Source organism: Pezoporus flaviventris, unplaced genomic scaffold, assembly GCF_033815535.1.
Source record: "Pezoporus flaviventris isolate CSIRO_AGI_PZ_B2104156 unplaced genomic scaffold, CSIRO_AGI_Pfla_v1 ptg000013l, whole genome shotgun sequence".
In the NCBI taxonomy this organism is placed as follows: domain Eukaryota; kingdom Metazoa; phylum Chordata; class Aves; order Psittaciformes; family Psittacidae; genus Pezoporus; species Pezoporus flaviventris.
Genome location: NW_026892561.1, coordinates 20,144,419 through 20,161,477, shown reverse-complemented (window position 1 = coordinate 20,161,477; position 17,059 = coordinate 20,144,419). Strand labels below are relative to the sequence as shown.

Here is a 17,059-nt window from a genome sequence, read left to right as displayed (position 1 = left end):
CTTTGAAAGCCATTTCACGTTAACTTTTTTTCATAATAAATTAACTAATCATGACTTTCTGAAGAACAAAAGTCCTCTGAAAACCTAAATTAGGATAACTGTAAACTCATCTGCTGTGGTTCTCCTGAGAACAGTGCCATCAACAAACTCAATCTGGAAAAAGGTAGAAACATAGCCAATTTTTTAAAATATATTTAAGAAGTAATTATGCATAGATTTTCACTCTAGATTGATTTCTTGTTTATTGTATTTCGGGTGGATGTTGTCTTTTGAGAAGGAGTTAATTCTCCTGTGTTTCAGCTAAATATTATTTTGAGTCCATTTAATTGTTTTTCTTCAGTTTTTTAAAAGCATCTGTTGTTACTAACACTGAATGAAGACTCTGCTTCAGGCTCCTTTTAACTCAGTAAAAGTTAATTTGCATTTAATAAAATTTAATTTCATTCACATTTAATGCATTTAATCTTTGCATCTTTGCATTTAATAATTTACACATATTTTTCGTCCTACCTCAGACATCTGCTTTGTCAACTTCTGTATGCTCAGTTGTACACTGGCCTCTCAATTAAAGACGGAAGTACAGGGAAGTCAAATACAATCTCCCACCTTGACAGAAAAGTGATATATGTGTGCTGGATGTGGTGGTCTGCCTGTAACTCTCTTTAAAATGCCTGGGTCTTTTCAAATTTGTGCTGAGGAATTAACGTAACAGATATTGATAATGAACTCTGTAACTGCCCTATACCAGTAGATCTTAAATGCTGTTTAAGGCATTTCTTCACAGTGTAACTAAGTTGTCAGATCAATCTGAGAGGAAGACTGCAGTTATTTAATCTCTCTTGTGTTTGCAAGCCATGTAAATGAAAATGTTCATTAAAGAAGTCTAATTAGAGAACTGCTTATTATTTTTTTATTATTATTCTGTGTTTTGTTGCATGTGATTTAGACTGCTGTTAGTTTTGGTTGCATAATAAAAACATCACCTCTGTTTGTAGGTTTTCCTTTTTGTAGTACGGAACAATATGCCTGGTATGTTGCAAATACAGATCAAATTGTTTTCTAAAGATGTTGTACTGAAGATGTTATTGTGAAGCAAAAGGAAAGCAACAGATGAGATCACTGAAAATTAAGACACTGTAAATGGATAAGTTAATGATAGCAAAGATTCAGAGAAGTTGTGAACTTTAGGGAGAGATTTGTGAGGGGAAAAAAGAGGAAGACTTCTTTGTGCAAAACTGGAAGATTGTGCCAGGTGCAGAGAGGATGGGGAGAAAAGAAGAAGCCACAGTTTAGCATGGATGGTGGAAAAAATGGAAGGAAATGAGAACACAGATGAGAAGATAACTAGATTTGATAAAAAAAAAAATAGAAGATAACTAGGTTTGATAAAAAAAAGACCACCCCATTTTTTTTTTTTTTTACTTGAGATACTCAGTAGAATGCCGTTACAAAACATATTGAAGTAATGTTTATGTGCATTATGACTTTAGCTATTTTGTAGCTGCCATTAAAGTGAGTGGAGAAATATAATGATGGGTTTTGATCTTTGGGGTAGCCTGATATAACCCAGGGTAATGTCTTTGTGTGTATTTGTTATGGATGGGCTCAAAAGGAAACTGTACTTAGTAATTGCTGTGAACTTCTGGCTAAGCCCCTGCAGGCAGCTGTGTTGCTGTATGAGAAAAAATTTTTTACAATGAGGGTGGTAAAATACTGGCACAGGTTGCCCAGAGAGGTGGTGGATGTGCCATCCCTGGGGACATTCAAGGCCAAGCTGGATGTGGTTCTGGGCAACCTGATCTGGTTGAACATGTCCCTGCTCATTGCAGGGGGTTGGACCAGATGACCTTTGAAGGTCCCTTCCAGCCCAGACTGTTCTGTGATTCTATGGCATAGGCTCACTGTAGAGTCTTTATGGCATTAGGAAACCAGCTAAATTTGGGAGTTTCCCAACTGCTGACTCCAGCAGGTGTAAAGAAGCTTTGTTATAGAGAGTCGTGGATTACAAACTGCACTCTGAGGATTTGAAAGCTTTTGTGTAATATTTTATTTTCTAACTAAAGCTATGCAGTATTGTAAGCAATTGCTTCTTTGTCTATAGCACTAGGTATGTCTAGGGAACATGATACGTCAGTTGCCTAAATGTGGGTATTTGATGTAATTTTAGCTGCCTTTGTATATTAAGATCATCCGCATGGAGCTTTGCAGACGTGATGCAGCCTTTGCAGCAGACTTGTATCCTTCTGCAGTAGCTGCTGCTTACCAGGCAAGATAATCGTCAGGCTTCTAAAATGGCATCTGACACCAGTGTTTAAGCACCTGAACTTGTCCTTGGTTGCTAGTCAATGTAAAAATATAATTGAATTTGAGATGGTAGCAGGGAAATATAGGGGATTCATCTGAAAGTATAATGTTTTCTGGTACTTCCTCTCTTTTTTGTTCTTTTGAAGACCAGTTAATGGTGAACATTGAATGTTCCTAAGTAATAGTTCTGATTTGTAATTAACACGTTTTTTATGGCAGACTGATATACGTTTTAAATTGATACTTCTGAGCTTGCAGGAGAGAGACAGTCTAATTTTTTTTTATTTTTTTTTTTTATTCCCTGAGATACAGTAAGCATATGTCCTATGGTAAAAATGCACCTGCAATTGGATAACTAGCAATTTCCTATGAGTTTTAAAGTTAAACTGTAAGCCTAAAGGACAAGAAAACATGACATGTCGCTCTTGTTAAACTGTCAAATTATTACTGCATATGAGACTGGAGGATTTTCAGTTTCATCTCAAAGCATTTTTGTAGGATGAGTCAGTAAAGCAGTTATCTAATTTATCCACGTTGACTGCACATTGAATTTTATATTCTGTTATGTTTGATTACACTGTTACTGGGCTAATACATTGGGATTTTTCTTTCTTTTCTAACAGGATTCTGCTCAAGAGAGTGTCATTACACGAGATATTCATCGTACATTTCCAGCACATGATTATTTCAAAGATACAGAAGGAGATGGTCAGGAATCTCTATACAAAATCTGTAAGGTACAGTCAGTACTCTGAATTTTAAAGTGTGTTCCATATTTTGCTAAGACTGTATTTTGCCCTGCTAACCATGTTCTGATCTAAGTCACTAATCAATACTATTTTAAAGCTTTATTTAGATAGCATGTGGAGAGTGCAGTGTCTCTGCAGTACTGGATAACGTGAAGTATTTTTAATAACCTTGCATTTTGTATCTCCTAAGATGCATATGAGAAAAGTTAGGCTCAGGTAAGGTTTACTAAAGAGCAGGTTGATAGCAGAGGTCTGCTTCCGTGTAATGTAGTAATCACTGCTTCAGTGATGCAGTAAAACTTTATTTGCTTTGATGGCAGAGAGGTTTCCAAAGGAAGAGAAACCCTCAGAGGAAGCTCTGCTGTGAGATTAAGCACAAGTGTCTTTAAATAATTATTTGGAAAACAGGCCAGCTGACCATTCAACAGGCAATGTGTGTGCATAAATTTTCACTCATACCTCTCGATCACCTCTGATCAAAGAAAACTCTATTTTTTTTTCCAATTTGCACATGGGGAAGTTGAGGTAATAAATGAAAAGATTGGTCCAGCTTGTACAGACTTTCATTGCTTAGGAGAAATGCAGAAGGTAGAATACTGCAACAAGATAGGTGGTTCTCTGGCTATCAGTTGCAGATTTTATTGTGGTTCTGGCATTCAGTTTTCATTTTACATTTATTTCTACATGTAGTATAAATGATTGCCTTAAACAAAGCCATTTCCACTTCTCTTCCTTTTTCTTGTTACTCTCTTTCCACCTCCAGTTGATTAATAGACAGAAATGATTGAGTTGTCATAACAAGTAGAAAAGAGTGTCCTGTCTTTGGAGTATAATGATACATATTCCTGTTCTCCAGATAAATTATGTGATCATATAGACTCCTATTAAAACAGTAATTTGGATGACTGAAATATATCTACATAGTTTATATACATTGAAGTTCACTGTCAGGAGTAATTCACATTAGGAAAAAAAAAAAAAGTAAAAATAAAGGAGCACAGAGAGCTTTGAACCAATTATATTGATTTCTTACCAACCTTGGAGTGCTCTAGAAGGCTACAAGAAAGCAGTTCCTGTGCAAATCTTTGAAAAGAACAACTAGGACAATGCAAGTAATTGTGGGCTTGCAGTTTGAGATCAGTTAAGTGAAAAATTATGGAATAGCATTCAACTTATTAAGAATTAAATGTGAGAAGCATGTTACAATGAATGCCTATGAGTTTACTGAAAATAGCTCTTAAAGCTAATGCAAAAAAATAAGATAAAATACAGGTTTCATTGGTGAAGGTATTTTTATCAAAATCCTGTATATTACATAGTTTGCTATGCAAAAAATATATACATGCTGGACAAGTCAGGGCATGAACAAGGTACACATTGAAGAATTAACTGGCTAGCTATCAGTTTACGAAACATAAGCACTGAAGAAATGTGTCTCAGACAAGGTGTCGTGAAAATCACTTGTTCATTTGATCTACTGTGCTTAGTCACCTAGGAGAAAACAGAAAAATAATTTCTGATAAAGATGTCTTGATGACACAGAGAAAAAGGGAATGGTAAATAATGAGATATTAAAGGATGTATAGATAGGTGAATCTTGTGTAGGAATAAAATGACTTGAGTAACTCAGTATTTTACAGCTGCTTCAGCTGCTTTTGATTACTGTGTCCAGAATTAAAGACAATTACGTCTACACTGGAAGGAGTCTGTAGAGCATGATGAAAGAATTTGGGCACATACTTTGGAAAGACAAAACTCTTTTTCAGGTATCTGTCTATTTTTTCTAATAAAGAGAAGAAGAATTAATCTGAACTAGAAGCAACTTCAAGGAAGTATCTGTCTAGCAGGCATTTTCAGAGGGACAGAGATCTCAGACCTTCCTGGGTTATCTGTAGTCAAAGTGAAGAATTCTGCTTGTCTTCCAAAGCTTGGCAGCCTTCTCTGCCCTCTAAGGCTCTTGCAGAGAAAGTTGCTGCAGATACTGCCTTCTTTTCTAGAAGGATCTAGAGCATTTCATCCCAACTTCCAAAGAGGAGGTCAGGCAAAACCACCAGTAGGCCTGTGTGAATCAACATCAAGCTCCTGAACAAACTCAAAACACAAAAAGGAAGCCTGCAGAGGGTGTAAGCAAGACAGATACCCTGGGTGGAATACAGGGTAATTACCAGAGCAGCCAGGGATGAGCTTAGGATTTACTTTTTTTTTGTGCTCATTGGTTCAAAGAAGGATTTGGGAAGCACATCTTCCTGTTAGAACAGCCATGTCCAATCTTTAGCATTACATTATTTATAAGTTTACTGATTTTATTCTTGACAGCTTGACAGCTTCTACCTACTTGCCAGTATTGAGATCGCTGTAGATTTATAGGCAGCAACTTTTCCTTCATCCTTCCACTGTTTCCTTAAATGGGTATGGCTCTGTTCTGCAGATGATGTCCAGCTGGGTCTGGCTGGACCTCGATTTATGGTTGATGTGGTGAGTTTTAGAGAAATACTGTTAAAAGCTAAGCAATTTGCTTATAAACTCATCATTCTATTGGGAAAGAAAATAATCTTTGTTGAAAGTAATATTGTGGCTTCTTTATATTACTAGAAGAACTTTTAACAGAGCTGCTGTGGGCTTGTCCTTCTTCTAATATTAAAGCAAGATATTTGAAGAATGGGATTATTGAATAAGGCTAGAAAAGGTCTGTCCTCAAGTGGGAGGGTAAAAAGCTGAAGAGCATTTTCTTCATTCCCCACTGAAACGAGGGATGATCTGAGCTGTCACATAAAAAGGAAAACCATTAAAAGCTCACTGCCTCATTTTAACAGGTCTGTCAGTTTTAGTTCCATCTCTTAATCTCTTCTTCAGAACAGTAGGAAATCAGAAAGATGGAAATTTTTCAGTTGCAGAACATTTATGTGACAGGGTATCTAAAAATAAAGTTAAGGCTGACAATGGTGATAAGGAATGAAAAGAGTTCTAGATTATAGATTGGAGATTTCATTTGAGGACATCACATAAGCTAGATTTGCAGAGAGAAAACATCTTTTGGAAAACAGTTCTTTCCTTGCAAACTTTCTGTTTAAATACTATGTGAATTCTTGCTCTGTTTAAAGAGCTCATTTGCTGCATTACAGTGTGTAACAGAATAGTACTCTCGACCTACTTCCATGCATACATATGTAGTTAACAGCTTGATGCTCCAGGGAATCAAAGCGTTTGGCAGAATTGGCCCTCTCAACTGTTTGGAGTGAATGCAGTGCAGAATTTGACATGAGATGTGTTTTGTCTAATTTTGTGATTAAAGTAACTCCTATTTGACAAACAACCACTGTGACTTTTAATAGGAGAAAGGGAGTATGTTTCAGGGAAATCAGTCAGGTTAGGTAGGTCAGTGTTCTTACTGGGCAAACTGGAGAAATAGTCACAATGCTTCCCTTTTTTTCCAAAAATGTTTGAATTACTTTTCAAAGTTGGTGTCAGTGTTTTACAGTACACAAAGGCATTGTAAATTACAGACCAGTCAGTCTCACCTCTGTGCCTGGCTAAATCTTGGAGCAGGTTCTCCTGGAAGGCATGCTAAAGCACATGAAAATCAACAAGGTGCTTGGTGACAGCCAGCATGGCTTCACTAAGGGGAAATCCTGCCTGACCAATTTGGTGGCCTTCTATGATGGGGCTACAGAACTGATGGACAGGGGTAGAGCAGTTGATGTCATCTACCTGGACTTGTGCAAAGCGTTCAGTGCTGTCCCACACGACATCCTTGTCTCTAAATTGGAGAGACATCAATTTGATGGATGGACCACCTGGTGGATAAAGAACTGGCTGGATGGCTGCACACAAAGAGTTGTGGTCAATGGGTCAATGTCCAGCTGGAGACCAGTAAAAAGTGGTGTCCCTCAGGGATCGGTGTTGGGACCGGTCTTGTTTAACATCTTCATTGCTAACATGGACAGTGGGATTGAGTGCGCCCTCAGCAAGTTTGCTGATGACACCAAGCTGTGTGGTTCGGTTGATACGCTGGAGGGAAGGAATGCCATCCAGAGGGACCTGGACACGCTTGTGAGCATTGGGCTGATGCCAACCTCATGAAGTTTAACCATGACAAGTGCAAGGTCCTACACCTGGGTCGGAGCAATCGCAGGCACAGCTACAGGTTGGGCAGAGAAGAGATTCAGAGCAGCCCTGTGGAGAAGGACTTGGGGGTGTTGGTTGATGAGAAAATGAACATGGGGCAGTTTCAGTGTGCACTTGCAGCCCAGAAAGTCAACCGTATCCTGGGCTGCATTAAAAGGAGCGTGACCAGCAGGTCGAAGGAGGTGATCCTGCCCCTCTACTCTGCTCTTGTGAGACCTCACCTGGGGTATTGTGTGCAGTTCTGGTGTCCTCAACATAAAAAGGACATGGAACTGTTGGAACAAGTCTAGAGAAGGGCCACACGGATCATCAGGGGACTGGAGCACCTCCCGCATGAAGACAGGCTGAGGAAGTTGGGGCTGTTCAGCCTGGAGAAGAGAAGGCTGCGTGGAGACCTCATAGCAGCCTTCCAGTATCTGAAGGGGGCCTATAGGGATGCTGGAGAGGGACTCTTCATTAGGGACTGTAGTGACAGGACAAGGGGTAACGGGCTAAAACTTAGACGGGAAGTTTAGGTTGGATATAAGAAGGAAATTCTTTCCTGTTAGGGTGGTGAGGCACTGGAATGGGTTGCCCAGGGAGGCTGTGAATGCTCCATCCCTGGCAGTGTTCAAGGCCGGGTTGGACAAGGCCTTGGGTGATATGGTTTAGCGTTAGGTGTCCCTGCCCATGGCAGGGGGATTGAAACTAGGTGATCTTAAGGTCCTTTCCAACCCTAACGATTCTATGATTCTATGATTCTAAATGGATATGAGTCATTTGTATTATGACATATTTTGTTACTGAGTTCTTACCTTCTTGGTTGATAAAATTTGTAGGTTTTTCCTACTACCAGTCATACTTTCCTTTAGGTTTTATGTACAGGATCAGTATGATAACTGGTTTACTGTGAAAAGAAGCACCCTATTTTGGTCACCGTTCCAATGTGTGACTGTTTGTTGATACCCGTATTAGTAGAAGGAATAACAGTTTTTCCTAGCACAGCTAATACTGAATGGGCTCCAATCTGTTATTGCTTTGGGGTTTGGGGCTTTTTTTCTGCTTTCTTTGCTGTATATGCTGAATGTGAAAATGTCTTTGAATCCCTTTTCTGTGACCAGCGTCTTCTGTACCAGGATAAGCTGCAAATGATGGCTTATTCTTTGGCTCATCCTTCAGCACGTTAGAACTGCTACTTAGCGCTGTCCTTTAAGCTGTTTGTCTAACTTTCATTATTTTACTTACATTTTCATTTCAATTTCATTGCATCTTTTTTTCAGATAATCACTTCTTCTCAGCATGCACGAGTTCTTTCATATTTTTCAATCCTTAGTATCTCCTCAGGTTTACAAATGAGAAGTTTCTGTATTTGTCGAAGTTGGTTTAATTGTCAGAGAGCAGATTTTCTTTCCTACAGGAGTGTATTTGCCAATTTTACAATAAACATGGGAGCACAAATGGAATCAGTTAAGAATTAATTTTTTTGTTTGTTTTTTAAGTTATTTTCTTTCCCCTGCATTGAAGAGTAATTTTAGTAAATATTATTGTCTTGTTTCATGCAAAGGATTTTTCAGGTTACATTGCCTTCCTTCATTTACATATTAATAAGGTTCCTTCTTTGTGCATCTGTGCTCAGCGAGGACGCAGTAGTACTGTTCTTCCATATGGTGTTTCTGCTGAGAGTTTACTAGTGAAAAGGTCAGGATTGTGAATCTTGAATGCTGGCAAGAGAGTAAAGGCTTTAGTATGTTCAGAAGCCTGCCTGAATAAATGCGAAGATTTCTTAATTCTCTCGGCCCTTCTAGCTGTGGAGGAGGCATATTGTATAGCATACACGTGCCTCTGATACTAATTGTGAGTAATTTATAAAAATAGAGTTTTCGGTTAACAGAGAAATTCCTTGTATAATGTGATAGATCCTAAATGCTGCAGTCTTAGGAATAGTATTACTTACAGGCTGTTAGCCTTATAATAAATTGAGTTACAGAGTTTTAAATTATACAATCACTAAAATTATTCAGCAACCAAGTGTGTCATAAAATATCTTGTTCGGTAAGAAGTCTGCATCAAATATGAATGTTTTCCTGAGATAGTCTGTTTTTCAGACACCGTGTCTTTTAACTGTAGTAAAACGGACTTCTGCGCCGATGTATGCCTCTAACAAACATTGAGTAGATTCCCAAGATCGTACCTCTCATTTTGATAGCGACACAAAAATTAGTAATAAGAGCAAATCAGGCTTGTAATTCTCCACTCATAAAAACCTTGCATTCAACTTCTGTTACATTTTCCTTTTTCCTGGGACACAGATGCTGGGTATCTCCTATGGCTGTTAACAAGTATTGTGCCACTGTGCCTGTTGCAAAGAAGGGAGCATTTCCTGTGCCAGGAAACATTACTGACAAGAGAGATACTGTTATTGCAGATGAGAGGTGGAGATCTGTAGAGCCTCTGCTCTTCCCTCTGCATTGCTGCAAAGTGTATGTGGAGGAATGTAAGCTCAGGGAGTGTAAGACCTTTGTATGAGGCAGACACTACAGAATTTTTTTTTATGAGCTCTCTTTGTTTTCTGTTGTATTTGTTTAGTTTCCAGTGTCATTGGGTCACTACGATTAAGGAAAATGGACAATGTGATTGTAAGCTTTTATTTGCTAGTTAGTGTTTTGCATTTTGTTGTTTTAAGTACATTAGAATTTTCCATAAGTAAAAGCAATAATTTTCATGCTTATGAGGATGCAAAATCATGAAGAAGATTTCAGTCTGGAATTTCAAACATATTCTCTTCCTTTTTTAAAGCTGCTGGGACTCATACACAGTAGTTGCAGAAAACAAAAATGCGAGGTTCTAAATTCAAATCAGCAAACTTTCCATTTGTCTTTAGTTGCTACTTGGAATTTTTCTGTCTACAGAAGATTCTGATCTTGGAGATTTTCCTTCATTAATTACTTTAAAGAAGAATTTCTGTGCATTTCTGGATTCTTCATGCACTTTCCCAGCAGGCGATTCTCTATCATCAGCTTTATTTGAAGAGACTCATTATTATTCACTTTCTAATGATGTTGTACAAATAACTGCATAGTAGTTCTTCTCTTCAAAAGACAGATAAACATTACATAGATGTTTTATTCTGTGAGATGCTCACTTAGTTAAAATGAATGAAATCAGGCTTCAAGTCAGAATCTTCATTAAGTCCCATTTATGAGACAGAGAATATTTAAAATCTCAATTAACTAGAGAATTGTGATTGAAAATTCTCTAAGAGCTTAAGAAAATAATAACTTAAACCACTGCAACATTGTCACACGTTGTCATGAGGAAAATCCCATTCTCTTGAAATTACAAAGTTACAGTGACTGCAGTGGAAATAAGGGATTTGGGATTTTGCTTCTTTTTTTTTTTTTTTTTTTTTTTTTTTTTTGGTATTTCATGTGGAAAGACAAAGTCCCTTAAAAGGATGAATGTTAAATAATTAATCTTAGATCTTTTGTTAATAATATATTATGGTGGTATCTGTAGGCAACATGCTTAGTTTTGAGGCTTTTTTGGTTAATGACATCGTATTTCAGAAATATTGTCCCAGAGGTTACTTAAAACTAAAAAAGTATCTAAAAAAGTATAATTAGAAATGTAATATGCATAGAGCCTCAGAAATTTCTTTGCTTTGGGCAAATACAATGAAATCATGTAGATTTTAGAGACTTCATTAAAATATAAAATCTTTAGTTGCCAGGATTACAATGCTTTGACTTAACAACAGAATCTTTCTGTTTGATCTAATTCTCATGCAGAACTGAAGTAGTATCCAAATATCTGATAACAGCTGCTTGTGAAGATCAGATTTTGGGGAAGGACCTAGTGGAAAATAATTTTGAAGAGCAAGCAGATCGAGCAGTTAATATTTTTTTTTCCATGGTTTTTGATTGCTTCAAAGATTTCTTAGCAATGCCATCGTTTTACTGAACATTTTTCTCTTGATTTATTCTATGTATATCTGTGTGCACTAATCAATTTGAATGTTTTTTTTAAGGAAAAAAAAGTATTACCAAGTACGTACTGACTTGTAGTTCTGTGGATCACCTCTTTTTACAAATATTTCAAGTTATTCATCTTGAATGATTTACCTGTTTACTTCCAGAAGCCCCCTTCCCCCCCCCCCCCCCGCCTTTTGGGGTGAACACTGCTGTTCTTAATAAATTTTTAGTATTTTTATTACTTTTAATTAAACACCTCTTCTGATACTCACAGATCGTTGAACACATCCCGTCTTAAAAATGGTCTGAGCAGGATAACAACCCCTGTGATTCTTCTGTAATAAAAGAGACACAAAGAAAGTTCACATGGATTTTCTGCTATAGTTTAAATACAACTTTTCTACCTTGATCATGTATTTTCCTAGTAGAGGCTTTGTCTTCCTGCTCTGGATGTGTTTCAAACAGATTGATTACTAGGTTTAATGTGTTTAGGAAATTGATTATGAGAACAGTTCTTGGTCTTCCTTCATAATTTTGTATTTAACATGCAGAGTGAGGATTTTCTTGCACGCTCATAATTTTCCCTCTTCTGCCATTGTTTTGACATCTTTCACAATCTCAAAAGGAGTATCATCTTATTTCTGATAACTTTCTGTATTTTTTGAGGCAGTTTGTTCCAGTGTGTTGTTTTCTCAATAGTTATTTTGAAACTTGTTTGGGTTAATTTATTGCAGTTTTCAGCAAATTGTTAAGTTACTGTGCTAATAATGTTTCTCACGTTTTCATAATTTACTATACATTTTTTAGCCTGGATTATTATTATTTTTTTGTATGTAAAGTAAAAGTGTTGTTATATATCATGAAGAAATCATAAGTCAAATTCATTACTTATAATGCTGCATATCTTTTTCCAATAGAGCTCTCCTTTCAAAAGCCAGAGTAATACATTTTTCAGGAATGCTGTAGAAATAAAATGCTAGGCATCCATAAAGTAATAGATTTTGGGAACAAGGAGGTAAAGACTCATGATGATAATAATTAACCAGTGGATGGTTCTAATTGGCCATATGCAATATTGATTTAAGTGTTGAAAGTATTTTCTGTTATTTCAGGGCTTAGTAGCTAAAGATTAATTTTAAATTAACTTTTTCCAGGAGTGCACCCCTTTTTTTCTTTTTTTCAATTCAAAGTTTTGTATCTGCTAATGTACATTTCTGGATTTACTTTTTATATTTTATTTTTGTAGCTAGAGCTGGTTTAAACTAGTAAGTAGACTATAATCATAGAATCATAGGTTGTGTTGTAAGGGACTTTAAAGATCATCTAGTTCTGATCCCTTTGCCACAGGCAGGGACAACTTCCACTAGACCAGGTTGCTCAAAGCCCCATTCAGTTTGGTCTTAAACACTGCCAGGGATAGGGCAGCCACAGCTTCTCTGGGCAACGTGTGCCAGTGTCTCACCACACTCACAGTGAAGAATTTTTTTCCCAATATCTAAGCTGATTCTGCCTTCTTTCAGTTTAAAGCCATTCCCCCTTATCCTGTCACTACATGTGCTTGTAATAAGTCCCTCTCCAGCTTTCTTGTAGGCCCCCTTTAGGTACTTAGAAGACTGCTTTAAGGTCTCCCCAGATCGTTCTCTTCTCCAGAATGAACAACCTCAACTCTCTCAGCTTGTCTCCATAGGAAATGTGCTCCAGCTCTCTGATTATCTTCATGGCCCTCCTCTGCACTTTGCTCCAACAGGTCCATATCCTTCTTACATTGGAGGCCCCCAACCTGAACCGAGCTGTAATGGTTCTTTCAATTTTTATTATTTCTTTTTCAGTAATTTATGGGATTAGTCATTTTGTATTTCCTGGACTATTAAAACTGAGCAATGGATTTGGGATTATTTTCAATCAGATTCTCCCTAATCCCATCTGATTCAAAAGAATGGTGAAGAATATGGAAAATGACAAAGACCTGTAAGCCATAGTTAGTTTTCACAAAGCTACAAATGTATTAGGACATGTATGGATGACTTGTTTATAAACAGTTTTCAAGGAATACCTAGATTATATTCTTTACAGAAATCTCATTTTTGGGAATCATTGCAGAATTCTGTATGAATGTTTTATTTTTTTCATGTCACATTAAAAGAGAAAGGTGGTTTCAATAATTCAAAACATTTCTGGCAGAAATTATTTGCAAGTATGTTAATTCTGTTGGCTGGAAAGGAATTGCATCTCTTTTAGAGTCCCAATTCTTAATTTTTGAAGAGGAAGCTTAGCCAGTTTTTCAATATCATACGATAGCCAGGTGGGTTTGGCTCCCCAGCATACCTGACATTGTTTATTCACAGTCTCTCTGTGCTTTCTTTCAGTGAATTTGCAATCTTGATTTTATTCGAGACTTTAAAAAAGAATATAAGCGCGGTGTTCCAGTTCTTATCTGTAAATAGTCTTGGAGGTGCTGTGAGGGCAGGGTAGATTTTCTGGTTCATATTGCTTGTTCTTCCATATAACTCTGCCCGTGTCCTTTTGTTTTCCCTGGCTGTAACACTAGTCCATTGCTTATTCTCTCAGGATGTCAGTCCTGCTGCTTATACTTATTCAAGTTTCCTCAAATTCTTAACATCCTCTGACATCTCGTTCAAAACAGTATCTGTCTTCATGTCTCAGAAAAGGGGGAAGGAAAGGTTGGTTAATTTAGGTTTGGTTTTTCTTTTTCTTTTTTTTTTTTTTTAAGAATTAAAAAAAAAAATAGAATTATGTCAGTCCTACTGTAGGAAAATGAATCTTGTTCTTTCTTCAACATAACAAGGACATGGAAAAACAGTTTCTGTTAAAATTTGCAGGCTAGAGTAGTTCTTGGTGGTTATCTGACAACCTCAGGTCCTATACTTTCATGATGTCAGAATTTGTTTTTCCAAAACCAAACAGGCATGCTCCCCACAATACAAACTCACATGGATTTTAGTTCGTATTTCTTATATCATTAAAGCTGTATCGATACACAACTCAGCAGAATTATCCTTGATTTAGGTGGAAGGAAATTGCATCCAACTCCTTTCATGCTGTTAAAAATATAAACATATTTACATATATGGCAGCTATGGAAGATTGGGGGTGACCTGTGTTTCCTCAAATTCCCTGAAAGCCAAAGCAAAGCTGGTTACAGTTTCACTCTCTTTATTATTTTAGCCTGCATAGTATTACATATTCTGAATAGTTCATTGATTATAACACGTTTTGATAATGCCTGTGTGTATTTTAAATATATATTGACTTCTATTTTTTCTAGGCATACTCTGTTTATGATGAAGACATTGGCTATTGCCAGGGACAGTCTTTCCTTGCAGCTGTGCTTCTACTTCATGTGAGTTAATTGCAAAATGAAAGCTTTGATGTTTGAAACCAAAGGAGCTTTGAAATAAGTAGTACTGTAACATGCTATTTGACAGATATTTACTGTTGTTTATTTGTCTGTATTCATTTTCCTCTTGTAGCTTTTTGGCAAGTAATGACTAATGGCTTCTATCTTGACGAATGTAGATTTCCTTTATCTAGGATAAATCCATTAAATTGTCAAGTACTTCTGTGTCAAAACGTGAAACTGATCTGTTACATATTAATATTTTAATTTAGTTGTCACATAGGTGAACTCCCTTTGTGTTTATGGGGAATTTAACTTTGGGAGATATTTTCAGAGTCACTAACCAGAGCAAGCAGTCTCATTAATTTTCAGTGACAGCTTTCTTCTAGGCACATTTTATAATACCTTTTGAATGAAAGCTGAGTTTTAACCTTGATATTTTAGCCTGTAACCAAAAACTGTACAAACTTTGATCTGCTGCTTGCTATATATACAGTTGCATGTATGTATAGATAAATACACAATTTTTATATTTGCAAGATGCTTTAACTTTGATGTAACAGTGGAAAGGCAGCAGATTCAAGTAGTGCGTGTATCAGGCTTACTCTTACTCAGGCTCTTACCTGCTTTTTCTGTCAGGCTTTAATAAATAAATTATTATTCATGGCTCAAATAAATTTCAGATTATGGTTTTGAGCCAGCTGTTGGTGGTGTATATGTTACACGTACACTTCCTAAGGCACTGAGAACTCAAATTCAGATTAATTTAAATTGTAATTCCTAGTGAGTTGTATGACTGCTTGAAGACTTAAGGAGCACGATACACAGTGGCAGTGTTACAGAGAAGCTTTAGATTCTTTAAGGATAAACCTGAATTAGTCACATTATTACAATTCCAGATAGACTGCGAATTAGTTTATCAGTTATTTTGCAATTAACTTTTTACCCAAGGAAGCATTTTTAAATTGCACTGGAAGAATAAGCCATTTTCAATACCAGTGTCATTTAGAAGTGAGTGGGTGTCACATTCTTAACATTTGACTAATACTTCAGCTACTTTCAGTTGTATTCTGTCATTGTTATAGAGAATCACCTCTGTTTCTGATGTTTCTGGAGTTAGAAAAGATTGCCCTGTACACTTAAAAGTGTAAATGACAATTACACTCTTTTTAATATGCCCTTTATAACATTTGCTTTCATAATAGGATATTAAACTGAAATTATCAGAGAAAGGGGGGAAGGGGAGCAGTCTCAATGAGCACATGTAAGTTGGGAGCTTCCCAGGATGTCCTCAAACTCTTGTTTTTCTCAAATTCTCCAACCAGTGTGTATGCTGTGAATGCTTGCAAAACTCTCTTAACTCTTCTATATTTGCATGGCTGTCTAGACTCATTCCTTTCCCCTTTTTTTCTGGGACAGTTTATCCTTTCTTTTCAGTGTAGTTATCTTTCAGGGATGGTTGGGTAGCCTGAACCTCCATCCTGGATTTTTGTGATTTTGCTGCTTTGATGAAATTCTAGTCCAAGGTCAGCAGGTAACTTCTAATCACAAGGGGACAGTGTTGCCAACTCTTAATTATTTTTCTCTAAGTCTCACAGTATTTGACTTCTTTTTTTTCCCTTGTTGTCTACTGTTTGGAGTCATTGCAAAAACTCAGTCTGATCTAGTTCAGGATGTCCCTAGTCATGGCAAGAGGGTTGGACTAGATGACCTTTGAAGGTCCCTTCCACCCCAAACTATTCTGCGATTGCAGTGTGAAAAGCTAAAATTAAATTTAAAAAAAAGGTAAGTTTCTGGCTTTTATGAATCCAGAGAAAAGACAATAAGAAGCAAATATTTAAATGTTACAAATCAGAATGGATATGCCCAAAATAATGTGTTTTGCTTAAATAAAATAAGAAATTAAAACCTGAGTTACGGTTTTGAATTCTTGGGGTTGGTAATATTGGAGAACCTCTATCACTGAGAGTGAGGACTCGGTCGTCTCTGCTTGTAAATGATTTTAGCCTAGTACTAACCTCTGTTCCTACTCCTTTTCCCTGTCCTGGGGAAGGAATGGTTATCAATGCACGAGTGTCTGATTGAGCATGTAAGGTAGGTGTGCTTGTGCATGAGCAACTGTCATTTTATTCGAAATAATAGTTATTTTGCTAAAAAACCTGAAATTTGCATTCATCTTACTGTTAGTGTAGATGCGGTCTTTTTGGTCAGGATAAAACCATTTATTCTTTTTGCTTTGTCTGCAGCTTTTATCTGCTGTCAGTGGGGAACATTCCATGCAGCTAAAATTGTGATAAAGAGCTTTGAGATTCCTAAGTGCTTGTCCTAGGCAAACCTAGTTTAGATGGGTAGCTAGCAGCTGATCTGACAGTTCTTTATGCTAGGTAGTTACTTCTATTTATGATATCTGAAAGTCAAAATGAAAGTGTTTGCCCATAGCCTTGGAGAGAGGTCATAATCATAGGCTGAACATAAGAGATGAAACCCTGGAGGTAAATATCAAGAGATTAAAATTCTCTTTGAAGGAAATACTGAGCTTTTATCTGTTGCTGATATTTGATAAGGGGCTGGCA

General features: G+C 36.9%; 1 protein-coding gene across 4 annotated transcripts in view; it reads left to right on the top strand.

The window, feature by feature from the left end:
• Nucleotides 1–17,059, top strand: part of RABGAP1L (RAB GTPase activating protein 1 like) — a 221,620-nt gene that overhangs the window by 109,367 nt on the left and 95,194 nt on the right. For all 4 annotated transcript variants that reach the window (XM_061452053.1, XM_061452052.1, XM_061452055.1 and 1 more), the window contains 2 exons: nt 2,928–3,041; nt 14,415–14,489. In XM_061452053.1, the coding sequence (XP_061308037.1) occupies nt 2,928–3,041; nt 14,415–14,489 (189 nt within the window). The remainder of the gene's footprint in view (nt 1–2,927; nt 3,042–14,414; nt 14,490–17,059) is intronic.